Here is a 27917-nt window from a genome sequence, read left to right on the forward strand (position 1 = left end):
CTCCATCACTGACGCCATAGTTGGCCTCCAACAGTGTATACGCAAGAGGTGTGCTGGGCCGCTCAATCTCACTCCATCTACCCCTGCTCCACAAGGAGTCAGCCTGGGGCCCTGGGCACCCATAGTGAGGAGGATCCACAGGTGCACATTCTGGGCCCATCCATCCAGGTGACTCCGAGTGTCCGGCCCATCCAACTCCCCTCTTCCTGTGACCTCCACAGCTCCAGCTCCACAGGCTGAGCTCCACTGCCACTCAGCAGGACCTTGAAAGCAGGCCGGGGATCTCCAAATCTCGGTCTTCCAGAGGATACCTGCCAAAGTCATCAGTGACAGGGTGTAGCAGTCAGCAGGCTGCCTCCACCTCCGCTGTGGATGTCCGGGGAGCACCAAGATGTTGCAGCAGGGTTAGGAAAGTTAAGGAAAATTAGTTGTACAGCCTGGGCAAGGGTGTTAATCACTTGTACATGATGTTCACTATTGTCAATAAACTCCCAAGAATGTCTCCCTGTCTATGGCTCCTTGTTCTGATGAGCAGTGTTTGTGTCACTCAGTTGTGAAACCTTTCTGCATAATAAAGGCAGGTGTCTCAGTCCAGGGCCTCTTCCCTGTGCTCTGTACAGCTCCACCATCTCCTCAGCCAGCTCATCTCCCCAGGTTGTAAAGGGCGCAGCAGACGACAATGAGTCGTGACACCCTCTGCAGACTGTATTGCAGGGCTTCACCAGACCAATCCAGGTACCGTGTGCTGGAGCCCCAGCTGCCCCTTCTTCCTGAGGGTGCTGCTCCTGCCTCTACACAGCCAGGAGCCTCAGTCACTCTCTCCTCCGTCTTCTTCACACTCTGTAGGCCATCAGGCATACAGCTAGTTCACCAGGCTCCATGATCCTGATGTACTTCTCCTGCAGGATGAAAGGGAGAGACAAGTGGTTAGCATGGGTGTACTAAGAACCTGTCCTAGTTAAGTGTGACAACCCTTTAATGCTTCCCAGAGAGCTGCCGGCCACCACTTGGATGGCTAGAGATTAGTGCACTGCCTGGTTGCCCTGTTAACTTGAACCATGGGGGGAGGCTGGTCGAATCCAGGATCTTCATCATCAGCATCCCGATGGTTTGCTCCACCAAGTTGTGAGCTGCAGCATGAGCCTCATTATATCGTCGCTCTGCTGCAGTCTGAGGCTGCCGCATGGGTGTCATTAGCCACAGCCTCTGTGTGTAGCCCTGGTACCTGAGGAGCCAACACTGCAGCCTCTGTGGTCCCTGGAAGACTTCAGGGATCTCTGACCAACTGAGGACATAGAAGTCATACACACTCCCTGAAAACCATGTGCAGATATGCAGGATGTGTTTCTGGTAGTCGCACACCAGCTGCACATTCAGCGAATGGAAGCCCTTGCGGTTGATGTAGTCCACCGTGCGTTGTGATGGAGACCTGAGCGCCACATGAGCACAGTCAGTCGTACTCTGCACCTGTGGGAAACCTGAGATCAGGGCAAATCCAATCGCTCTTGCATCCTGGCTGTCCTGGTCCCGGGTGAAATGCACAAAGTTGTGTTGCCCTCGCGAAGATGGCATCCATGACCTCATGGATGCATTTGTGGGTGGAGGCTTGAGATATCCCACAGAGGTCACCTGTGGAGTCCTGAAAGGAACCACTGGCGTAGAAATTGAGTGACATGGTCACTTTCACAGCCGCTGGCAGTGGATGCCCTCCACGTCCCCGTGGTGCCAAACCCTGCAGTAGCTGGCAGATGTGACCCATCAGTTCCCTAGTAATGTACAGTCTCGGTGACACTGGTTCCCAGTCATCTGCAGGAATGAAAGGCGGCATCTATAGACCCTGGGTGTCACGGGCACCGATCAGCAACAGCTCACTGTGGCTCTTGGGCAGTGTGTGTGGGTGCCCCAACCACCCTTTCTTCCTGAGGTTGCTGCTCCTGCCTCTACACAGCCAGGAGCCTCAGTCACTCTCTCCTCCCTCTTCTTCACACTCTGTAGGCCATCAGGCATACAGCTAGTTCACCAGGCTCCATGATCCCGATGTACTTCTCCTGCAGGATGTGGTTAGCATGGGTGTACTAAGAACCTGTCCTGGTTTAAGTGTGACCACCCGTTAAGGCTTCCCGGAGAGTGACGACCACAACCTGGATGGCCACAGATTAGTACGCTAATAACATAGTTAACTTGAACCATGGGGAAGACTAGTCCAAACCGGGATGATGACATTGCAAGAGGGCTGTGAGCGCCTCCAGCAGTGACTGTTCCCTGGCCAGATTTAGCGAGGAGATTGTACAATGTGTGCAGTCCAACTGCTCTGCAGTCCACTAAAATGCTCATGGATTTGCAGTCTGTGCTGGGGGAGGTGAGGGTGGGGGTGGGAGGGGAGGTGCTCTGCGGAGCTTGGTGGCACTTTGATGCCTCTGTTGCTTGAGTGGGCAGATAAGCTAGGAGCCCGACCCCAATCATATCAATGTGGCTGCGCCTGAACTGTCCTGGTTGCAGAGGAATGGTCATTTTCTACAGGTTTCCCGAATGTGTGGCTACTTCCCTCACCCACCCTATCACCCACCGCGCCCCCCCCAACCCCGAACGCTTGTGCGCTATATTCAACAGCAGGGCTTCCCCCTCTCCCCCACCCGGCAGGCAGGGTTGCTCTTAACCACCACGTCCCCGCACCAACCTCCCCCCCCCTCCCCCAACAGTCGCCTCAACGGCAAGGCTGCACTTGCCCCCTGCTCCCCCTCACCCTCAAAAGCCACCTCAATAGCAAGGCTGCCTTCAGTTGGGCAGGGTGGCACTTACCTCTGACCCACCACCCCCAACCCCCCTCCCTCCTCAGCGCCCCTGAAGCCTGCAAAGCAACAGGCAACCCTGGTGAGCTCTGCGGAACGTTGCTGTGCACTCACCTCCAGTCCACCCAAAGTGAAGGCCGCCAAGTGAACGTCACCTCTGTGCTGCTGTGAAACACGTTGGCATGCTTTCTCACCGGCGTGGATGGATGATCCAGCAACAGCCTGGTGAGACGGCCGGATAACGATATGCTGATGTATTACAATGAGGGTCCTGATGACTAATGGTGGGAAATGTGGCCCGCCGTTGGTGGGCTGAGCGGACAATTGCGACCTGCTTTCCCGCCACCGTGAAACCGATCGCGCCATATCGTCCACTCATGCCACCTATCACGCCCACTACCAGTGGGCATGGAAAATTCTGCCCTCAGTGTCTGAGGTAGGGGTGTTGGTGATAGTGGCAGGAAGCACAAAAACTAAATGGACGTTTCACCTTAGACAGGAGGCTCAAACAGATACTGTACCATTTGTTTTGTGCATCTTCGCACTCTCTTCTCCCCTCGGGAGAATAGTGTTGAGTGTTGGAAGGATTTTGCAGGCTGATTAACAACTGCCTAGAGCCCCATCAATACTCCTTCCATAGCTAACAGGGCCTGGGATGTGGCTTAAACCAGGGGTTGTCTGGCTCAGAAGCAGGTGTGCTCCCAACTGAACGTTTGGGCTCCCAATATCGCACTGAGGAGCCAAAGAAGCAGCTCTTGGAGTCAGTCACCTCACTCTTGCGACCTTTAGGGAGTCATTAGAACCAGCAATGCTGCTGAAGGATTGAGCAGCAGCTAAAATAACATCATTCTTAAAAACACATGACAGGCAACGAAACTATTCATTATTTCTTCTTGGAATGTTCAGATTCACACATACACAAGAAAAGATGCCAATAATTATCGGTACAGGAAATGCCGTAATTCTTTAAAAAAAAAAATAAGCTTCATTGGGACACGCCATCATTGAAATCATAGAAGAAAAATGTCCTGGCAACCCAGGTGGCCTAGATAAAGCACATCATGAAAATACTTATCTCAGAGTCATCAAGTACGTAAGTAAAAAGTTTCCTTGTGGTCTTCTGGGAATATTCATCACGCGAAAAAAATTAAATGATCTTTTAATAATTATGAATGAAACTAAATTGGCTTTGAATATTTCTGTGCCCCTCAGATTAGCCAATGGTCTTGAAAATGTTTTGGTTTATCTGCTTTCCCAACGTATCTACTTGTGCATTTTATGTTGGTTCTGTCCTTTGTTGATGGCAGCCATCAGTGCAAGCACTAACTGCCAGGTATTTTCCTCTTTGATGAAAATGCTGAAAGAATTAGATTATAGCACAATTATTAAAAGCACATTTACCGCTCCGAAGGCAATACTTTATGCTGGCTCTCAGTTTCACAAGCAATCTTGTCTTCGTTTAGAATCTTGCTCAGGTAGCCATGCTTTTTATCATTTGGTGGTACAAAACGAGAGTACTGGTCAAAAGAGAGACATGTTGCTGAAGCTTTGCATCTTGCACTCATCAGGCCAAATGCAAGAATGCCAAATTTGCAATGATCACAACAATTTATACCCTAGGAGAAAAGGGTGCTGATTGGTTAACTGGTCGTTTGAAATTTGGCATTCTCGCATTTGTCCTGATGAGTGTTTGATGAAAAGCTTCAGCAACATGTCTCTCTTTAAAGAAATATTCTTCTCACATCTACCTGAATGGTGATTTTTTTTAAATTCATTTACAGGATGTGGGCATCATTGGCTAGGCCAGCATTTATTGCCCTTCCTAATTGCGCTTGAGAAGGTGGTAGTGAGCTGCCTTCTTGAACCATTGCAGTCCCTGTGGTGTAGATACACCCACAGTTCTGTTTGGAAGGGAGTTCCAGGATTTTGACTCAGTGACAGTGAAAGAACGGTGATATATTTCCAAGTCAGGATGGTGAATGGCTTGGATGGGAACTTCCAGGTGATAGTGTTCCTATTTATCTGCTGCCCTTGACCTTCTAGATGGTAGCAGTCGTGGGTTTCGAAGGTACTGCCTAAGGAGGCTTGGTGAGTTTCTGCAATGCATCTTGTAGATGGTACATACTGCTGCTACTGTGCATCAGTGATGGAGGCGGTGAATGTCTGTGAATGGGGTGCCAGTCAAGAGGGCTGCTTTGCCCTGGATGGTGTTGAGCTTCTTGAGTGTTGTGGGAGCTGCGTTCACCCAGGCAAGTGGAGAGTATTCCATCACACTCCTGACTTGTGCCTTGTAGAAGGTGGATAGGCTTTGGGGAGTCAGGAAGTGAGTTATTCATTGCAGGATTCCTTGCCTCTGATCTGCTCTTGTAGCCACAGTATTTATATAGAACCATAGAAAAGTTACAGCACAGGAGGAGGCCATCCGGCCCATCTTGTCCTTGCCAGCTCAAGGGCACCCAGGTGCCCTTTCTAATCCCATCTCCCTGTACCCGGCCCATAGCCCTGCAGTTTACAGCACTTAAGGGCAGCTCCAGGTACTTTTTAAAAGAGTTTAGAGTTTCTGCCTCTACCAACAACGTGGGCAGCAAATTCCAGACACCCACTACCCTCTGCGTAAAAAAGTTCTTCCTCATGTCCCCCCTAGGCCTTCTGCCACTTATCTTGAATCTATGTCCCCTGGTTCTAGAATTCTCCACCAAGGGAAACAATTTTATCTTGTCCACTCTATCTAATCCCCTTATAATTTTGTACACCTCAACCAAGTCACCTCTCAGCCTTCTTTGTTCTAAGGAACAACCTATCCAATCTCTCCTCATAGCTACACTTTTCTAACCCTGGTAACATTCTTGTAAACCTCCTCTGCACTCTCTCCAGAGCTATTACATCCTTCCTGTAATGTGGTGACCAGAACTGCACACAATACTCCAGTTGTGGCTTCACCAGTGTTTTATACAATTCCAACATTATATCCTTACTTTTATATTCTATACCTCTGCCAATGAAGGAGAGCATTCCATATGCCTTCCTTACAACCATGACTACTTGAACTGCTGCCTTCAGGGACCTGTGTACTTGTACGCCAAGATATCTCACTTCATCTACCCCTCTTAGTATATTCCCATTTATTGTGTAATCCCTGTAACTGTTTGACTTCCCTAAATGTATGACCTCACACTTCTCTATATTAAAATCCATCTGCCATTTTACCGCCCACTCCACCAACCCATCTACATCATTTTGGAGATTATGGCTATCCTCTGCACTATCCACTACTCAGCCAATCTTTGTGTTGGTTGCAAATTTCCCAATCGTGCCCCCCACATTCACGTCCAAATCGTTAATATATAACGCAAACAGCAAGGGTCCCAACACCGAGCCCTGTGGAACACCACTTGAGACAACTTTCCATTCACAAGGGCATCCAGCGACCATTACCTGTTGTTTCCTGTTACAAAGCCAACCTTTTATCCAGTTTGCCACATTACCCTGAATCCCGTGGACCTTCACTTTCCTGAGCAATCTGCCATGTGGGACCTTGTCAAATGCCTTGCTAAAATCCATGTACACAACATCTACTGCACTACCTTCATCAACCCTTCTCGTCACTTCCTCAAAGAATTCAATCAAATTTGTGAGGCAAGACCTTCTTTTAACAAATCCATGCTGACCATCCCTGACTAGTTCATGCCTTTCCACATGACTGTTAATCTTATCTCTCAGGATTGATTCTACTAATTTGCTCACCACCGATGTAAGACTAACTGGCCTATAATTGTTTGGCATTTCCTTTGATCCCTTTTTAAACAATGGAACTACGTTTACATTTTTCCGGTCCTCTGGTACCTCCCCTGTATCTAGTGAAGATGGAAAATCATCCTCAGAGCATCTGCTATCTCCTCCCTGACTTCCTCCAGCAGCCTCGGAAACAATCCATCTGGCCCTGGTGACTTATCCACTTTCAAGGATTTCAACCCTTTGAGTACTTCCTCTCTCTTTATGACTATCCCATCCAATACCTCGCAATGTTCCTCCTGGACTACTATATCTACATCCTCCCTTTCCTTTGTAAACACGGAGACAAAATATTCATTTAAAACCCTTCCCACAGCCTCTGCATCTACACACAAGTTTCCATCTTTATCTCTGATAGGTCCCACTTTTTTCTTAACAAACCTTTTAGCATTAATGTATTGGTAAAACATCTTTGGATTGTCTTTAACTTTATTTGCTAATCTTTTTTCATGCCCTCTCTTTGATTTCCTTATTTCCTTTTTTACTTCGTCCCTGCACTTCCTATATTCGTCTAGGCTATCTGCAGTGTTTAGTCCTTTGTGCCTATCGTACACTTTCTTTTTCTGTTTGATCTTCCCCTGTATTCCTCTAGACAATCAAGGGGGTTTAGATTTGGCAGTATCACTCTTATTTTTGTAGAGGACATGTCTACTTTGTACAATTAGGATCTCGCTTTTTAGTGCTTCCCACTGGTTTTTTCATGGTAATGCTAAATCTAACTGAATTGTGATCACTGTCGCCGATATGGTCGCCAACTGTCACTTCACCCACTCGCCCTTCTTCGTTTCCCAAGACTAGGTCTAGAATTGCAACCCTCTCATTGGGTTTGTCACTAATTGGCTGAAAAGATTTTCCTGGACACACTGCATGAATTTTTCTCCCTCAGTGCCCCTTATATTGTTTGAATCCCAGTTGATATTAGGATAGTCGAAGTCTCCTACTATTATTGCCCTCTTGTTCTTACAAGCAGAAATTTGCCTATATATTTGTTCTTCTATCTCCCTTTCACTATTTGGGGGTCTGTAGTATACTCCCAGTAGTATGACTGCCTTTTTTTTATTTCTAAGCTTAATCCATAAAGCCTCGTTTGTTGACCCATTTAGTATAATCATCCCTTCTCACAACTGGAATTGATTCTTTAACCGTTAGTGATAACCCCCTGCCTTTTTAATCTCCTACTCTAACATGTCTGAAGACTCTATAACCAGGGACATTAAGCTGCCCGTTTTGTCCCCCCTTTAGCCAGGTCTCTGTTGTAGCAATGACATCCTGCTGCCATGTGTCTACCTGTGCCCTTAACTCATCTACCTTGTTTGTAATGCTCCTTGCATTGAAGTATAAACAATTTAACACCGTTAATTTCCTTTGCAGGACACTTTTTAAATGTTGCTTCTCCTGTAACTCCATGTCAATCACAACATCCCTAGCTAGTTCTACCTCCATTTTTCTGATCTGAATCTGATCTATCTGATCCTACTCCTGGGTTCCCATCCCCCTGCCACTCTAGTTTAAATGCTCCCCAACAGAACTAGCAAAAGTTAGTCCAGTTCAGTTTCTGGTCAATGGTATCCCCCAGGACGTTGATAGTGGGGGATTCAGTGATGGTAATGCCATTGAATGTCAAGTGCAATGGTTACATTCTCTCTCATTTGAGATGGTCATTGCCTGGAACTTGTGTGGCATGAATATTACTTGCCACTTGTCAGCCCAAGCCTGTATATTGTCCAGGTCTTGCTGTATTTGGACATGGAATGCTCCATTATCTGAGGAGTCGTGAATGGTGCTGAACATTGTGCAATCATCTGCGAACATCCTCACTTCTGACCTTATGATGGAGGGGAAGATCATTTATGGGGCAGCTGAAGATGGTTGGGCCTTGGACACTGCCCTGAGGAACTCCTGCAGTGACGTCCTGGAACTAAGATGACTGACCTCCAACAACCACAACCATCTTCCTATGTGCAAGGTATGACTCCAAACAGCGGAGAGATTTTTCCCCTGATTCCCACTCCCTCCAGTTTTGCTAGGGCTCCTTGATCTCATACTTCATCAAATGCTGCCTTGATGTCTAGGGCAGTTACTCTCACCTGTCAACTGGCAATTTTGTCTTTGGATCGCAGAGACCACTGAGCCAGAATCTGTCTCACTCCATGTCCACACGTGCAAACTTTCAACAGGGACGAATGAGTAGCAATCAGGAAAAAGAACCTTGGATGACTTTTCCCTTCCTCTAGCCCACAGATGCATAAGATGGGTGGCATTTACTCCAGGTGATAGGTTTTGTCTCCTAGCTGGAGTGCCAGCAAGAGATCTGCGTTGCCTCCTTTGGGGAAGGCTCGCTGTATTAAGTGCCAATTAGGCACTTAAGTTCCAGAGGCATGTCTTCCCCAGGAACAGCAGTAAGGAACTTGTATCACTGCAGTACAATCTCTCAATGCATCGTATGAGCTTAATGAACCACCTTCGAAGCACTGACTATGTTGTTTTATGTTTTATATCCTTGCATTTGATTTCAGTTTCACTATTTGCTTGAGCAAATGACCAGTCTTATCAATTGAAATCAGCAAAAGGAAAACCAATCAAAAGACATGATTAATTTTAAAAAAGTTTCTTGATGTTGTATTAATATTTGTTGGAAGTTTTAGCCCAGAGGAATCAATAGAATCTGATCAGGAAGTAATAACCTGAAGTCAAGTCCTTTAGATCAGGCAAAATTCACTGGTGCTTATTTCTGCTGTTCTACCTAGCGACCATTTGGCAGCATGTTTGTGAAATTCTGTTCATTGAGCATGTCAGGAAGTGAAAATCAGCTTCCAGGAAGGGTCTGAATTCCAATCAGTTGGAGCCTGAGCTAGGAACAGTGGCAGCCAACTGCACAGTAGCAGGCAGCTTTGTACTATTTCATAATTGCAACGACCTGTTGTATTCTAGATCATAACAAATCTTCACGCCTCCTTACAGAACATCTCCCTGACACCTTCACGCTTGACCGAGCTGCTCTGTACTGGGAGGGCCCCCCATGAGATGGTGTAACCATGATATACCTGACATGCACGCTTGTAATGGGAACGTTAATAACCTTCACTTCGTGAGCACAGAAACGCACCAAAATAATTGTGAGAAGTAAATATATAAAAGGCCATTTCAGGACAAATAGTGTTAATAATTGTCCTACTGTTAGGATTGTAAGTGTGCCTTACTGTGCTGTAATCCACTTGACAAGGTGTTAATGAATACCTTACACCTATACATGAAGAAATGACTGCTCATGCCATAAGTGGAGTTAGAAATTGATGTTTACATGAACAAAATTGTTCAAGGCATCTAAACACAGAAGCAGCAGCTACCAATCCCCCTCCAAAGGCACGTTGCTGAGGCCTTTCATCCACAAAAACGCTCATTACACTTCATTGATCGGAATTAGTCTGTCCCTGCCCCTTGCGTACTAGCAACACGACAACAATGCAATTCAACAGAAACATAACAAAGCTAAAACCAGTCTCAAGGGTGCCCATAACCAACTGGTTCCACAGTAGATCACCTTTAATTCAGTGACACATTTATCCTTGCTAAAATATGACTCATCTCATCAATTGGACTGTTCTATGCACCATTAAAAATTCTATTCCAACCAAAATCTCACACTGGTCACAAAAAACTCATCTCTTCAATACCGTTCAGAATGGCCGCACGGGAATACACTTCTTGCTCCATTTTCTTAACGTACTTTGTTCTATTTATAAAATCACGTTAGAGGATAGAACCCATTGACAAATTTACTCAGGTGTATTAACTCCTTACCATAGGTGTCATTAGCAGATGATGAAATATAGACTTTCAATGAACTGGATGAGCAGCCGTCTGTGTACTCAATGTCGAAGTCACCAAGCCTCAGAATTATACTCTTCCCTGTTGCCACACGCAGCTCCCATTTACAGAATGTGTGATTCGGGTAGGTGCCAGGGTAGTTCTTGGAAGTCAGAGTCCCACTTTCAGGGCCAGTGGAAGTATGCCCACATCCATCACCTGAATCCGGGGTGAAAAAAATGACAATAAATCTCCAGGTACAAGTCACGATTAGATGGGATGAAATTTCTTTGTTAACTACATAGTGAACAACTTTGTTAAAATAGCAAATAAAGGTTTTTACCGAATATGTTAAAATATTCTTTTCAAAGCAAAACAAAAAAAACACACTGTGGATGTCACAAATTTGAAGCAAAAACAGAAAATGTTGGAAACACTCAGCAGGTTAGTCAGTGTATGTTGATGAAACTCACCAGATCACAATTTCAAAAAGTGTAATTTGTCCTCTCCAGAGTTTATGTTAACCACCTTGTTTCACTCCAATGGAGCTGAAACATGCTTCATATATGTACTAATATGCAATCCTGTTTGTTATATTAACAGAACTTTAGCACATTTTGCCCATCTTCTAAGTTCCAGCTGAAATCAAATCACATTCATGCAAAAAGGTACAAGTTCTTCATTAACGTTTCTTTTGATTTGTTAAGAACCGTCTAAAGACGAAAGCACAAATTTAATCGCGCTCAACAGCTCACATGGCATTATTGACTCCCTCTGTAAAGATGTTGTTAAGGCAGCCATGAGTTGGCAGATGCTTTTAACATAGGGTCAAGCAGGACACTTTGTAAAGGGTGACTCCAGTCATGCTTGCAGTCCACACAACGGTTTAGATTCATGACTGAGTCTCCATTGGAAGAGGGGGGCAAATAGACAGATCAGGAAAGACCAAGCTCATTGGAGAAGGACTGCCAGTACTTTCTATACTCCACAGACAGCTGTCTAAGATTGTCACAGCTACCCTTACCTTACTGAGGAGAAATATGTGAAGCTATTACTGCACAGTAAGAAAGCCACAGAGAACCTGTCCTGGCTCCTGGAACCAAACCTGCAATTGGCACGTCATAACATTCAAGGCTATGGGCCAAGTGCTAGTAAATGGGATGAGGTTGGTAGGTCAGGAGTTTCTCAAGTGTCAGTGCAGGCTCGATGGGCCGAAGGGCCTCTTCTGCACTGTGTGATTCTGTGATTCTGTAAAGGACAACACTGGTCCATTTCCAGTAACCTTAAAGGTTATGGCAGCACTCAATGTTTTTGCAACAGGGTGTTTCCAGGTAACAGCAAGGGACTTAACAAGGGTCAGTCAGGTTGGGACTCGCTGCTACCTAACTCACATTATGTATGTCCTTTCTTGATAGGTTGGTAAATATATTAAAAACAGCTTTGTCACGTCATCATAGGCAACATCCCATGGTGTTTATTAACAGAAAGCACTAATATTAAGTCAACATCCAAATGGGCAGCTAATGGAGTCTACGTGAAGACACCTGGAGCAGAAAAACAAATTTCACCAAAAACTGCTGACAATTCAGGGTGGTGATTGTTCTGTGCAGTTGACAGCATGAGATCCAAGCCAAATGTGGCATCAGCAGTGGCCATATTGGGGCAGGGTCAGCCTTAGGTTAAGTCCTAAGAAGCAGGAGGACAGAGGAAAAGCTGAATGGAGGATAACAAGTGGGTAGCAGCTTGCAGTATTTGTGTGTAACGAAAGGAACACTCCTGCTTCATCCGGCTCCACGATAAAATAACTTTGGAAAAGATTTCTGCTCTTTATTTAATAGTGGCCACCAGTAATCCCATTAAGAGCCACCTGCTCAGGCAAAGGACTTCAACTCATGAAGTAAACCAGCCTTATACCTGTTTCAGGCAGTTGGGTTTGCTTGGTCCTTTACAGACAAACCTGAATATCAGAAATAATAATCATACAGCTTCACCAGGTCCTGATTATTTCCTTGATGTTTCATTGAACTTCTAAAAAATGCAGAAGCAACTAATCCTCAGGAGTGTTTGAAATAATGACGATCAAATGGAAGCTGACACGGGGTCTCTTTATTGAAAATACTGAAAGTACAGTGCGTTCAACATGATGTGCCACTCTGCCTGCCAGATGTTGTATGTGAGCTTGTGCAACATGCACTACTGCTCTTAAAATGACATTGTGCAATGCTGTCCAACTGTGCACATTATGTCCTCAGGGATACAAGTAACTGGTACACCAGTTTGTGCTCCATAATAATCCTCCTTCCATAGATGGCCCTGTGATGTCAGAATGGTAGAGATGATTCAGCAGAGCCCATGACAACCCTATGTCTCCACTCAGCCATGGCCTCTCCCTTCCCGAGCCACTGTCTCCACCCCTCCCACAGTGAGGGGAGATGACTCACTCTGTGCTTCAACTCTTTAAAAAAAAATCACTAAAATCCTCCAGAGACTGTCCTCTGGTCTGGTGCGTGTTTGAAACGATAATGTGACTTGAGTATTCCGTAGAGGCTTTTGTTGATGGAATTGCTAAACTTTCTGTTCCTGGACATGTGGTGTATCTACGACCAAAAGCACAGGAAAAGTCAATGCAAATAGTTTGGCATGGTTTCGCTGCCAACAATACACAGCACATTTACAAGTCAAAGACACACAGAGAGAACATGTGATTATAATTTTATGAGCCTGGGGCAAATCCATCTCCTCCAGTTTGTATATCATCCATGCTGCATTCAACTTCTGAGCAACTGATCTCTATGATAGCTTTCTTGAAGGGACAGTTAGATTTGGCTTGCTAAATCCCTGCACTCTTGTTTTCTTGAATATGCAAATATTCTGCGCTGTGTACTTTAGGCAGCAATATTTTAAAAGATTATGTATAAATTATCCGCATGTAAAGTATCTTTGCCTAAAGCAAGTTTGCGAAAGGTTGGGGATCTTCTGAGTGCACGAATATAATGATTTACACATACAGCTGACAATTAGTCTTCTCATGAGTCTTTCCAGCTGTCAGGTGTATAAATTGCTGTGCATCGCACTGAGTAAGGCAAACAGGTGGGGTGGAATTTTCCACTCGGCGTGTGGGCACGCACCCGACACGCTCGAGCGTGAAATAGCGCGTGATGACATTGGGCGAGCGTCCCGGTGTCATGGCGCACTTGCACGATATTTCGGTCGGCATGCCGGCACAAGAGGTGGGAGCGCGCCCACCGACAATCGAAAGGCCTATTAAGGCCGTTGAAGTAGCAATCGATAGCAATTTTTCGCTGCCTGTCTAAGGTTAGGGTTGGCAAGTGGGTGAATCAGCCAGGTGGCCTTTGCCTTTTGAGGAAACCATATCCAAGAGCAGGATGAAGCTTCCGTGATTAAGTTTTAAAAAGTAAAAATGTTTTGAGAAAAGTTTCACCGTCCGTATGTTGAGGTGTCTCATTCTGTCAGGTGGACCTTTTTTCCCCCCCGATTTTACATTCTGTTTTTATTGATTTTAAAATTCGTCAGTTCCCTGAGGCATCTCTCTGCCTTCAGGGAGCTTTCCTTCCGCATTACCCCATGCCCGCACTGACCTACAGCTGTGCCCCATAATCAGCAAATCTTGATTCATGAGACTTGCCTTACAATTTATATAATGCCTTTCCATTTCTTACAGAAACTGCATGTCGTTTAAGGCTCTTCTATTGGGATCCTGCCATCAGCCACGTTCATTAATTCCGTTCTGCTCCGTTTACAGCTGATCACTGGAATATACTCAAGTAAGGAGGAGCAGGAGCTGGAGATAGTGACATAGCGGTAATATCACTGGACTTTTAATCCAGAGGACCAGGCCATTGCTCTTGGAAAATGGGTTCAAATTCCACCACAACAGTTGCTGGTGTTTAAATTCCATTAATAAATCAGGAATTTAACAAAAAACAGCTAGCCTCAGTAACGGCGACCATGAAGCTATCATCGATTGTTGTAAAAACCCATCTGGTTCACTAATGCCCTTTAGGGAAGGAAATCTACTGTCCTTAACCAGTCCGGCCTACGGATGACTCCAGACCCACAGTAATTGTTCTGTGCAGGCAACAGCAAGAGCTTGACTCCTAACTGCCCTCTGAAATATCCAAGTGAGGAACTTGGTGCAAGGGCATTTTAGGGAAGGGTGACAAATGCTGGCCTTGCCAACAATGTCTACATCCCACTAAAGAAGAAAAATAAAACATCTGGCACCTACGTTTGCTTTGTTTACCTTTGCTGGCTGCACACACATTGGCCATTCTCATTTTCACATCTCACCTTAGCAGATCTCTTCAAGGCTTGTCTCCTTCTTCCATAGTTTCCTGGTATGTGACCTCTTGTGTGATAGCTTCCTAAATCAGCTCAAATCCGTGAACATCATCAACAACATGTCCCTCGGTTGCATGGAGAGCACTTGGAGATGATCTGCAGGTCTCAATTCTAGAATATTACTCTACTCGTTCTGTGTTGCTCCTCGATTTCTGGAAATTGGTTGCTACAAAGCTTCAACGACCTGCTCTATTTATACTGCCTTAGTCGCTGTTGAACCACCTGAGCAGATGGGTATATGGTGGCACATGTTAATGTCACTGGGCTAGTAATCCAGAGAACCAGGCTAATGTTCTGGGGATATCCCATGGTGGAATTTAAACTCAATTAATACATGTAGAATTGAAAACTAGTCTTAGTAATGGTGTCATGAAACTATAATTGATTGCTGTAAAGACCCAGCTGGTTCACCTAGTGCCCTTTAGGGAAGGAAATCTGCCATCCTTACCTGGTCTGGCCTACACGTGACTCCAGACCCTCAGCAGTGTGGTTGACTTTTAACTGCCGTCTGAAATGACCTAGCAAGCCACACAGTTCAGTAACCAATGCTGGCTAAGCCGGTGATGCCCATATCCCGTGAAAGAATATAAAAAAAATTCATTGCCGGTTTCTAATTCCCCACATAGCCAGAGACGGTAATACACCCAAATGCACCCAAAGTGTCTGGTAATGCAGAGTAAGGTCTGGCATATTATGAGTGCATCAATAAAGTCAATAATTTAAATTGCAACCAATGCACTGTTCACAATGCACTAGTGTAACTTCCTGCTGGGTAAGGCAGTACTGCCCATTTTAAGGTAAGTTAAAACATAACTTTCCTCTGCAGATATGATTCCAAAGGGACAAATCTGACCAGGAAAGGGTAAGTTTACAACAATTGTGACTTTACTAAAAACAGCCAATGTAGATCTGAAAGTCGTATTTTGTACTCTTCTGGTAAAAAAAAAAGACATATTTTTTAAATTAAATGACACAATGGATGAAAAATTATACTGAGGTTAAACACAGAAAATGCTGAAAAATCTCAGCAGGTCTGGCAGCATCTGTGGAGAGAGAAACAGAGTTAACGTCTTGAGTGCGTATGACTCTTCAGAGCTGAAGAGAGGTAGGAATGTGATGGATTTCATACTGTTAGAAGGGGGTGGAACAGGTGCAGCAAAACAGGGTCAGGGATAGGTGGGAGCTCAGGAGGGATTTGACAAAGATTTCATGGACACTAGACAAAGGGGGTGATAATGATAATTAATTGTGGCATAAAAGGTCAGATAGCAGAATCTGTTAATAGCAGAACAAGGGTCTGCTCTCTGTGAAAGCAAAACATAAGACAGACTGGCCCTTTGGGGGTAGGGGGTTGAGAACAAAACAATCAAAATGGAGGACAGGGTTCATGGTCTGAAGTTGTTGAACTCAATGTTAAGTCCAGAAGGCTGTAAAGTGCCTAGTTGGAAGATGAGCTTCTGTTGCTCCAGACTCCAGAGGGCCTCGCTGGACCATTGTAGCAGGTTGAGGACAGAAATGTGAGCATGAGAGCAAGGTGGTGAATTGAAAAGGTGGGGGTCATGCTTACAGATGGAGCAAAGGTGTTTTATATTATCCACAGTGCTGTTAGGCAGGGAGTTCCAGGATTTTGACCCAGCGACAGTGAAGGAACGGCGATATATTTCCAAGTCAGGATGGTGAGTGACTTGGAGGGGAACTTCCAGGTGGTGGTGTTCCCATCTGTCTGCTGCCCTTGTCCTTCTAGATGATAGTGGTCATGGGTTTGGGAGGTGCTGTCTAAGGAGCCTTGCTGAATTCCTGCAGTGCATCTTGTAGATGGTACACAATGCTGTTACTGTGCATCAGTGGTGGAGGGAGTGAATGTTTGTGGATGGGGTGTCAATCAAGCAGGATGCTTTGTCCTGGGCGGTGTTGAGTTTTTTGAGTGTTGTTGGAGCTGCACTCGTCCAGGCAAGTGGGGAGTATTCCGTCACACTCCTGACTTGTGCCTTGTAGATAGTGGACAGGCTTTGCGGAGTCAGGAAGTGAATGACTCGTCACAAGATTCCTGGCCTCTGACCTGTTCTTGTAACCACAGTATTTAAATGGCTAGTCCAGTTCAATTTCTGTCAATGGTAATGCCCCAGCATGTTGATTCAGTGAAGATTGATTCATTGAATGTCAACAGCCAATGGTTAGATTCTCTCTTGTTGGAGATGGTCATTGGCTGGCACTTGCATGGTGCCAATGTTAGTTACCACTTGTCAGCCCAAGTCTGAATATGTCCAGGTCTTGCTACATTTGGACATGGACTGCTTCAGCATCTGGAGAGTCGCAAATGGTGCTGGACATTGTGCAATCATCAGCGAACATCCCTACTTCTGACCTTATGATGGAAGGAAGGTCACTGATGAAGCAGCTGAAGATGGTTGGGCCAAGGACACTACCCTGAGGAACCCCTGCAGTGATGTCCTGGAGCTGAGATGACAGACCTGCAATAACCACAACCATCTTCCTTTGTGCTAGGTATGACTCCAACCAGTGGAGAGCTTTCCCCTCCGATTCCCATTAACTCCAGTTTAGATAGGGCTCCTTGAAGCCACACTCGGTCAAATGCTGCCTTGATGTCTAGGGCAGTCACTCTCACCTCACCTTGGGTGTTCACCTCTTTTGTCCATGTTTGAGGTCAGGAGCTGAGTGGCCCTAGGGGAACCCAAACTGGGTGTCAGTGAGCAGATTATTGCTAAGCCAGTGCTGCTTGATAGCATTGTTGATGACCCCTTCCATAACTTTACTGATGATCAAGAGTACACTGATGCGGTGGTAATTGGCTGGGTTGGATTTGTCCTGCTTTTTGTGTACAGGACATACCTGGGCAATTTTCCACATAGCCAGGTAGATGCCAGTGCTGTAGCTGTACTGGAACAGCTCGTCTAGGGGCGCGGCAAGTTCTGGAGCACAAGTCTTCAGTAGTATTGCCAGAATATTGTTAGGGCTCATAGCCTTTGCAATAACCAGTGCCTTCAGTCATTTCTTGATATCACAAGAAGTTAATTGAATTGGCTGAAGACTGGCATCTGTGATGGTTGGGACGTCCGGACGAGGCCAAGATGGATTATCTGCTCGGCACTTCTGGCTTCCGCCCTATCTTTTGCACTGATGTACTGGGCTCCCCTATTATTGAGGGTGGGGATATTTGAGTTGTCTAATTGTCTGCCACCATTCACGACTGGATGTGACAGGACTGCAGATCTTAGATCTAATCCATTGGTTGCGGGATCGCTTGGCTCTGTCTATCACTTGCTGCTTATGGTGTTTGGCATGCAAGTAGTCCTGTTTTATAGCTTCACCAATTTGACAACTCATTTTTAGGTATGCCTAGTTCTGCTCCTGGCATGCTCTACTGCACTCTTCATTGGATCAGGGTTGATCCCTGGCCTGATGGTAATGGTAGAGTGGGGGATATACCAGGCAATGGGGTTACAGATTGTGGTTGAGTACAACTCTACTGATGCTGATGGCTCAGAGCACCTCATGGATGCCCAGTCTTTAGTTGCTCGATCTGTTCGAAATCTATCCCGTTTAGCACGGTGGTAGTGCCATCCAGCATGATGGAGGATATCCTCAATGTGAAGGTGGGACTTTATCTCCACAGTGACTATGCAGTGGTCATTCCTACCGATACTGTGATGGCCAGATGCATCTGCAGCAGGCAGGTTGGCAAGGATGAGGTCAAGTATGTTTTCCCTCGTCAGTTCCCTCACTACCTGCCGCAGACCCAGTCTGGCAGCTATGTCCTTTAGGAATCGGCCAGCTCGGTCAGTAGTGGTGCTACCAAGCCACTCTTGGTGATGGACATTGAAGTCCCCCACCCAGAGAACATTCTGACCCTTGCCACCCTCAGTGCAAAGTGGTCATCAAGTCTGCGTTTAGTCTCCCTAGTGTAGAGGACACTGCATTGTGAGCAGCGAATATCATAGACTAAATTGAAACAAGTGCAAGTGAATTGTTGCTTCACCTGGAAGAAGCCTTGGATGGTGAGGAGAGAGAAGGTAAACGGGGCAGGTGTTACACCCCCTCCGCCTGCATGGGAAGGTGCTGTGGGAAGGGGATGAGGTGTTGAGGGTGATAGAGGAGTGGACCAGGGTGTCACTGAGGGAACAGTCCCTAGGGAATGCTGACAAGGTGGGGGGGCGGGTGCGGTGTTGAGGGGAGCAGAAGATGGTGGCATCATGCTAGAGTTGGTGGAAATAGCATAGGATGATCCTTTGAATGCAGAGGCTGATGGGATGAAAAGTGAGGATAAGGAGGACCCTGTCATGGTTCTGGGTGGGGGGCGGTGGGGGCTGGGGGGGTGGGGGGTGGGGGGTGGCGGGAGACGAAGGGCTGAAGCCAGAAATTAGGGAAGTGGGTTGGACATGGCTGAGAGCTCTGTTAACCACACTGGGGGGATCCTGGGCTCAGGACAACATGTCAGAAGCGCCGTTTTGGAATTAGCATCATCAGAACATATGCGATGGAGGTGGAGAAACTGGGAGAATGGGATGGAGTCGTTATAAGAAGCAGAGTGTGAGGAGATGTAGCTGTGGCAGTCGGTGGGCTTGTAATGAATATTGGTAGATCACTAGAAATGGAGACAGAGAAGTGAAGGAAGGGAAGTGTTGGAGATGGACCATGGGAAGGTGAGAGAGGGGTGGAAATTGAAAAGCTAAATTGATTAATTTTTCCCAGTCCAGACAAAAGCAAGAAGCAGCACTGTTACAGCCAGTGCCCCAAGAATGGCTGGTGTTCCCTTTAAATGATCATGGTGAACTCCAAAATGCATGTGGTACAAGTCTAAGCTTTTTCCAGTATTTCCTGGACCAAATTCAATGAAAGAATTACTCTGCCAAAACTTAAATTAACATTGGCTCCAGTTGGCTTGTAACCATCCTGCACTGTTTTTATTTAAACAGCTCGTAAACATGTCAAAAATGGGACCATATTTCAATTTAGCAGAACCAATCACCAACGTAAGAACCAGAGTCAATGTTCTGATGACCTTAATGCAAATCCTTCTAAAAATACATGACAATTTGGCAGCTGTTCAATTCAGCTGCATAAGGTTTACTTTAAATTATTCGTTCATGGGATGTAGACATCACTGGCAAGGCCAGCATATGTGCCCATCCCTAACTGCCCTTGAACTGAGTGGCTTGCTAGGCCATTTCAGAGGGCAGTTAGGAGTCAACAACCTTGGTGTGGGTCTGGAGTCACATGCAGGCCAGACCAGGTAAGGATAACAGATTTCCTTCCCTAAAGGACATTAGTGAACCAGATGGGGTTTTTCAACAATCGATGATAGTTTTGTGGCCACCATTACTGGGACTAGCTTTCAATTCCACCAGCTGCTCTGGTTGGATCTGACCCAGTGTCCACAGAGGATTTGCCTGGGCCTCTGGATCACTAGTGCAGTGACATTACCATTAATCCTACCTTCTCCCCTCAAGGTTTGTGCTAATTGTATTCGCATTTTATTCCCAGACTGAGGTTTCTTATGACACCTTTAGGGAAACACGCACAATAATGAATGATCATATTGGCTGACTTTGCTGCATTCCTGAAATGATCAGCCAAACCAACTACATTATGCTGGGATGTTCATTTATTCCAGAATGCACAGACACAAGACATAGCCCGGTCACACTGCATCTATTTTGTCACATTTGTTCAAAATGGTCAACTCTTACAATTTTCTCATGTTGTTGGCAGTACAGGCAACTTGAATATTCCTGAAAAGAGAGACATGTTGCTGAAGCCTTTTGTCTTGCACTCATCGGGACAAATGCAAGAATGCCAAATTTCAAACCACTGCAACAATTTATATTGCAGAGGAAAAGGGTGCTGATTGGTTGGCAAGTCGATTCTGATTGGCTGAGGCGTTGCTATTGAGAAAACCATGGGAGCTACAGGTTCCTCAAGCTTCCACATAATTCAAAAAAGGTGTAAGACTTGAACATATTCCTTTTGTTTGCAGAGAATGGGTCCCTGTGTATGAATGTATGTTGCTTCTAGTGAGTGCATTGTTAGAAATTTGGAATGCTTGTGTTTGTCCTGATGAGGGTGAGACAAAAAGCTTTGGCAACATGTTTCTCTTTTCAGCAATTTCCATATGTGCTTTGTAAGGGCTATTTACAAGTATGTTTTCTTTCCCCAGAAAGGTGACTGCATCTTAGGCTGAATTGGGTAAAAAGGTTTAGTTGGACTGATGTGTTTTATCCTCACAGAAGTGGTTCCAGAATGTAAACTAGTTCTCACTGTGTTAAATTCACTAGATTTTTACTGCCGGATGGATTCAGCAACATCCAAAGATTCGTGTCCTCACTGTTACAATGAACGTACACTTGAGTCCTCCCCAATCTGGTCAAAAGTCTTTGCAAAATAGATGAGGAGAAATTCTGTACAGGCGAGCACTGCCATTGTCACATTATTGACTGCTACAGGAAGCAATGCTTTGGTCACAGCCCTTTCTTTACTAATGCCTCCGAGCATGTGGATACCACATCAGTTTATATTGCAAAATGTTGAGCAGTAAAAAAGCATTGCATAAACAACAATCTTGGTGGTAATTTAAGTCATTAATGGTCAACCATCAATGCTGTGTCTCAAATTCATGTTAAACAACCTATGCACATGTCACACTTCACAGATAAGGAAGTGCAACTAAATATTTATATTATTGTTTGGTTTTCAACCAATGAGCAATATAAAGTTCCGGTTTATACTTGCTAAGTGGATGGGTTAAACAGGAGACACCAACATTTAAAATAAGATAATTTCATTGCCTGATGAAATGCACGAGAAGTAGAATCTGAGTTGTGATGTGTTTTTATCCCAAGTTTCAGGGAAATCCCAAGGAGAGGCAGAGTGCAATATCAATAGGCTATATCAGTGCAGTAACAGGAGAAATAAATTCAGACTGAAAACCATTCAACATCAACCCACAGTTTACTACATGACCACTGATGGATTACTATCCCGTTCCTCCATTTACCTCAGTAGTGCTACAGTATGTTTCACTGGGTATAGGCACCACCTGATGTAACATTCAGTCCCACAGCCCAGAAGTCCAGGCTTCAATCCATAGCCCAGGATTGCCATTGTATGATCTTAGCTAAGGCAGCCATTAAATGGTACAATTTAGCTCCAACGCCCCTGGGCTAGGGAGGAGAACAATTAAATCAGAATTCGTCCTCCTGATTGCTGGCTGATAATTCCTGCTGAAATGTGTATGGTGTGCTAATGTTTGGCAAGGACAGGATCAAACATGTGATGCCATTTGTGGTTGAATAGCGTGATGACATTCACTGTCAGATGGGTAAGCTTCTGCAAAGCACAGAAGAAAAGAAAGAAGATTGAAGAAAGAACTTCAATTCTTCATGAAGAAATTTTAATTTGTTTTCTTCAACTGCTCAGTAATCTAAGGGTGTGCCTGCTTTCATCAGCCCACGCAAAATTGTCAATGTTACCTGTAAAACAGCTGTTTTTAAATGTTGATTGGACTGTGTGATTTTGCCCAGGATACTGTCCTTAAAAGCACTTTATAATTTATTCATTTATGGGATTTTAAAAAATTATTTCACGGGATGTGGGGGTCACTGGTTAGGCTGGCATTTATTACCCATCCCTAGTTGCCCTTGAGAAGGCGGTGGTGAGCCACTTTCTTGAACCGCTGCAGTCCATGTGGTGTAGGAACACCCACAGTGCTATTAGAGGGGGGAGTTCCAGGATCTTGACCCAGCGACAGTGAAAGAACAGCGATATATTTCCAAGTCAGGATGGTGTGTGGCTTGGAGGGGATCTTTCAGGCGGTGGTGTTCCAATGCATCTGCCGCCCTTGTCCTTTTAGGTGGTAGAGGTTGCGGGTTTGAAAGGTGCTGCCAAAGGAGCCTTGGTGAGTTGCTGCGGTGCATCTTGTAGATGATACACACACTGCTGCCACTGTGTGTTGGTGGTGGAGGGAGTGAATATTGAAGGCGGTGATTGGGGTGCCAATCAAGTGGGTTGCTTTGTCCTGGAAGGTGTCAAGCTTCTTGAGTGTTGTTGGAGATGGACTCATTCAGGCAAGTTGAGAGCATTCCATCATACTCCTGACTTGTGCTTTGTAGATGGTGGATAGGCTTTTGGGAGTCAGGAGGTGAGTTACTCACCACAGAATGCCCAGTCTCTGACCTGCTCTTGTCACTTCAGTATTTATATGGCTGGCAAACCCCAGGACATTGATAGTGAGAGATTCAGTGACGATAATGCCATTGAATGTCAAGGGGAGATGGTTAGATTTTCTTTTGCTGGAGATGGTCATTGCCTGGCATTTGTGTGGCGCAAATGTTACTTGCCACTTATGATATGGCAGGTGGTGTTTGTCAGGCTGACCAAATCCACAAGGGAATCTTGACCACGCTATCACAATGATTTTGCAATTTTTCTTTATTATGAGAGGGCTTGTGCACTGAAGTCAGAAGTAATGAGGCTGCTACCACCTTTAGAGATTTTAAAGATTAAACTAAAACATTACTAACAAACTTCAACACACACAATATTACAGTTACACAGTTATAACAATTCCCAAAATTTCTATTTAACCAGACTCGCAACTACACACCCCCTTTAAGGCAACAGTCTAAACAGATTCCAAATTTGTAAAGTCATCCAGCAATATTACCACAAGCACCCACAGGACAATGGAATTCCAAAGGCTTTTGACACAACTTTGGTTACTGGAACAGCAAACTTCTGTAGTGTGGCTAGTGGCTTTTTACCCAAGTCTGTTTCACACAATCACCCTTCAGGATCTCACACGGCCACACCTCATACAGCCTTCGATCCTTCTTTAAATATATTTCTCCCTTTTTATCCGCAAATTCCATTGTTTCAACTTGTCTTCAGAAGTTACTTTTCCCAGAATATAAAAATCTTTCATATGATCATTCTGGCCAGCACTTTTGAGAACAAAAAACATAATCACTTTGCCTTACTTATCTTGCCAGTTGTAAAAATAATTTATATCCCTTTGAAAATCAAACACCTTTCCAACTTATCTAAAAATGCAAATTCCATTCACACCGTATCTGCTGAGACTTCACCCTAGCTTACGCATCTCCATTTCAAATGCCTATTTTACACCTCGCTTCTTTGATAATTTAAACCTTGTAGTCTAATTGTCTTTAGTTTAATTAAATTAGCCGCATATACAGAAACACACAAACACACATACACACACAACTCTGCTTTAAAGTATCTCACAATAATATTAGGAAAAATATGATAGTTCCTTGACACTTATAAATCCAAGCCTGAATATTGTCTGGGTCTTGCTGCATGTGGACACGGACTGCTTCAGTATCTGAGGAGTCCAGAATGGTGCTGAACATTATGCAATCATCACTGAACCTCCTTGTATTATTGTGTTGTTGGGTTGGAGTAGTTTCAATAAATTTCGAGAGACTGCTGGCTGCAAAACACTAACTTTATTGTAACATATTTGCAGCTATAATAACATTCTACATTAGCTTCTGACCATGCTTACTCTCCTCAAGTCCCAGATCACATGAGTATATGTCCCTTCCTTCCATGACATCATGGACTGTTACAGTTAACTCTTAATGGACTTAGTCTAACATATCCATAATACTACAATCCCCACTTCTGACCTTATGATGGAGGGAAGATGGTTGGGCTTGTGGCACTTCCTTAAGGAACTCCTGCAGCGATGTCCTGGGATTGAGATGATTGACATCCAACCACCACAACCATCTTCCTTTGTGCTAGGTATGACACCAGCCAGTGGAGAGTTTTGCCCCTGGTTTCCAGTGACTCCAGTTTTGCTCGGGCTCCTTGATACCACATTCAGTCAAATGCTGCTTTGACGTTGGGCCAGTCACTCTCTCCTCACCTCTCAAGGTGTTTGGACCAAGGCTGTAGTCCCCCATCATTGAGGATGGGGATATTTGCAGGGCCTCCAACTCCAGTCAGTTGTTTAATTATCCACCACCATTCATGAGTGGATGGGGCAGGACTGCAGAGCTTAGACCTGATCCATTAGTTGTGGGATTGCTTAGCTCTGCCTATCACTTGCTGCTCCTGCTGTTTGGCATGCAAGTAGACCTGTGTTATAGCTTCACCAGGTTTGACACCTCATTTTTAGGTATGCCTAGTGCTGCCCCTGGCACGTCCTCCTGCACTCTTCATCGAACTAGGGTTGATCCCCGGCTTGATGGTAATGGTGGAGTAGGGGATATACCAGGCCGTGAGGTTGCAGATTGCGTTTGAGTATAATTCTGCTGCTGCTGATGGCCCAGAGGGCCTCATGGATGCCCAGCCTTGAGTTGCTGGATCTGTTGGATATCTATCCCCATTCTGCATCGCAGAAAGGCCAGCATTTATTGTCCATCCCTAATTCTCTTTGAGAAGGTGGTGATGAGCCGCCTTCTTGATCTGTGCAGTCTGTGTGGTGTAGGTACTCTGACAGTGCTGACAGGGAAGGAATTCCTGGAATTTGACCCAGTGTAAGAACGACAATATAGTTCCAGATCAGGATGGTTTGTGACTTGGGAGGAATTTGCAGGTCGTGGTGTTTCCATGAGCCTCCAGTAACAGCAGGTGGTCCAGGCATTCAGCTACACAGCACTAAATGGATTACTAAGCTCAAAACATGACAGGGACAGGCAATCTTGTCCATGCCTGAGTACGACATTCTAGTTGTGGCTGCAACTAGGTGGCATAACTCAGTGTCATCCTCCTTGGCGAAGTGAAGGCTCCTCATACATTGCTTCAGAGTAAAGTTGATGTAGAAGTACGCTGTGGATATGACTTCCTGCACAATGCTACACTCCTCCACAAACTGGAATCCAGGCATGGACAACTCTGCCTTTTCCTGTTGGGACAATTGTGATGCTCAACTTCTGCAACGGGCTCTCTTCAAGGTGATGTCAGCAACATCTCTCAGTTTGCAGGGAGGAAGTGTGTCAGGGCTTGATATCCCATGAGAAATACACACATCTCCTTCCCAATAGAATCATAGAATGGTTACAGCACAGGAGAGGCCATTTGCCTGTTGAGTTCATGCCAGCTCTCTGCTAGTTTCACTTCCCCAGCAGCCACTCTTCCCCCAACTCCTACCCCTCCCGCAACACCAGTAGCCCTGACTTTTTTTTCCCCTTTGGGTGTTTATCCAATTCCCCTTTGAAAACCACAATTGAATTTTCCTCCACCACCCTCTTGGGCAGTACATTCCGGATCCCAAACAATCACTGCTTAAAAAAGATTTTCTTCAAAGTGCCTTTGGTTCTCTTGATGATCACTTTAAGTCAGCATCCTCTGGTTCTTGATTCATCTACCAATGAGAGCAGTCTTTTTCTATCTACTCTGTCTAGACTGATTCATATACAGGTGGCATGGTGTATCTTATCTAGAGAGCTGTAGCCTGACTTGGGTAGTTACGTTAAAGTGGTTTTTTACGCTATATACACTATATACATGTTGAGCTGCTAAGTAGGCACATCTCTCCTGAGTGCTGCCTGTTCTAGCTGCTGTACAGAATCTCTGGCACATGACTGCTGATGTCACTGTTACCTCATGGCCTACATCACACATTACCATAATTATCCTATTAACCCATTACACTACATAGACCACTCAGAATTTTGAAATCTCAATCAAATCTCCTCCCTCTCCTTCATGGAGAATAGTTCCAGCTTCTACAACTGCTTCGTTTAACTGAAGTGTCTCATCCCTGGAACATTCTCGCAAATCTTTTCTGCACCCTCCCTAAAGGCTTCACATCCTTCCTATAGTGCGGTGTCCCCAATTGGACACCATACTCCAGTTGAGGCCCAACTAATCTTTAATGGGGTTTTATCTTAACAGTTCTGATGAAAAGTCACAGACCTGAAACGTTAGCTCTGTTTCTCTCTCCACAGATGCTGAGTATTTCCAGCGCTTTCTGTTTCTATTTAATCACAACTGCCTTGCTTTTGTACATGTTTATGAGCAGAGCACTAGGTTTCATACACACGATAGGCTTCCCCAGGGTGCAAGGTGTCATTAATTACTAGATAGGGTGGGATCTTCCAATCCCACCAGCAGTAGGAAATTTGGCAGGCGGAGCAACTTAATTTGGCATGAGGCCAAAAATCAGTTTCTTGACGGCAGGATGAACTTTAATAATTCTGTTCTTGGGACTTTAAAGGCAGATTGAGCTTCCCGATGAACAATGTTGGGAAGTCCTAATGCGCACATTAGCATGTTGTGCAGGCCCATTAAAAAGCCACTTCACTGGAATTAAGTTTCCCACTGATGAGAAATTAGAATCCTCATATTCACAACTGTAAACAAGTGGTGTGCACCTATGATTAACAGTGAGTTGTCCTGCATTGTCCTCTTGGGGGAGTGTCTATAAATGCCAGCCTATGTTGGAGACCGGGCGGTGGCAGTGGAAGTTCCATGGAGGATGACCAAGGATAGGAGGAAGGGTCAGTGGGGAAGGTTGGAGCAGTGGCCGGGCAGAGGCGGAAGGGATACTACAGGCTGTCTAAGTGCCCCCTGGACAAAGCTCATGACTCCTGTCAGGAAGCAGCGCAGAGTTATAGAGCGGACTGACAATCAGAGCTATGCTGCCATATGGAATATTACCCAGCAAACAATCGGCGTGCTTAAGCAACGCTTCCATGCCTGACCGTTCTGGAGGAATTTTTGCAGGACACCCTGAGTTGGTATCAATGGGTTGTGGTTGTCTGCTGCATCGGTCTCTGGTCAGAAACAAGTGCAAGAGGAGGAGAAGGAGGACGAGGAGGGGCAGAGATCAGCAGAGCACTTATCTACCCAAGGGCTCTGAGTCACTGCACAGTGAGAAGTGCTTCATTTTAATGAGCCTCCCATTCTGCATTCATTAACAGGGCCACAATCGTTGGAAGCACCATCTAGTTGGCTTTGTTCACTCACTCCAGATTTATGCATTTTTCTCTTCTTTCACTACCAGAGATAAACACTAACACCAAAACTAGAACCAGAACCACACTTCTCAAACAAATATTCTCAAATCATGCCAGCATTGAAAAACTGAATCATCAATCACCCTTGGGCAAGCTCTCCGTGTTTGTCTCATGCGCTCGTTTTTCAATCCTCCTGCTCATATGTAAATAAAGCTTTGCA

General features: G+C 45.2%; 1 protein-coding gene across 1 annotated transcript in view; it reads right to left on the bottom strand.

Annotated features, from left to right (window-relative positions):
- Positions 1–27917, bottom strand: part of si:dkey-34d22.1 (discoidin, CUB and LCCL domain-containing protein 1) — a 165100-nt gene that overhangs the window by 123750 nt on the left and 13433 nt on the right. The window contains exon 2 of the mRNA XM_041212080.1: positions 10383–10607. Coding sequence (XP_041068014.1) covers positions 10383–10607 — 225 coding nt within the window. The remainder of the gene's footprint in view (positions 1–10382; positions 10608–27917) is intronic.

This window comes from Carcharodon carcharias, chromosome 19 (assembly GCF_017639515.1).
Source record: "Carcharodon carcharias isolate sCarCar2 chromosome 19, sCarCar2.pri, whole genome shotgun sequence".
NCBI lineage: Eukaryota > Metazoa > Chordata > Chondrichthyes > Lamniformes > Lamnidae > Carcharodon > Carcharodon carcharias.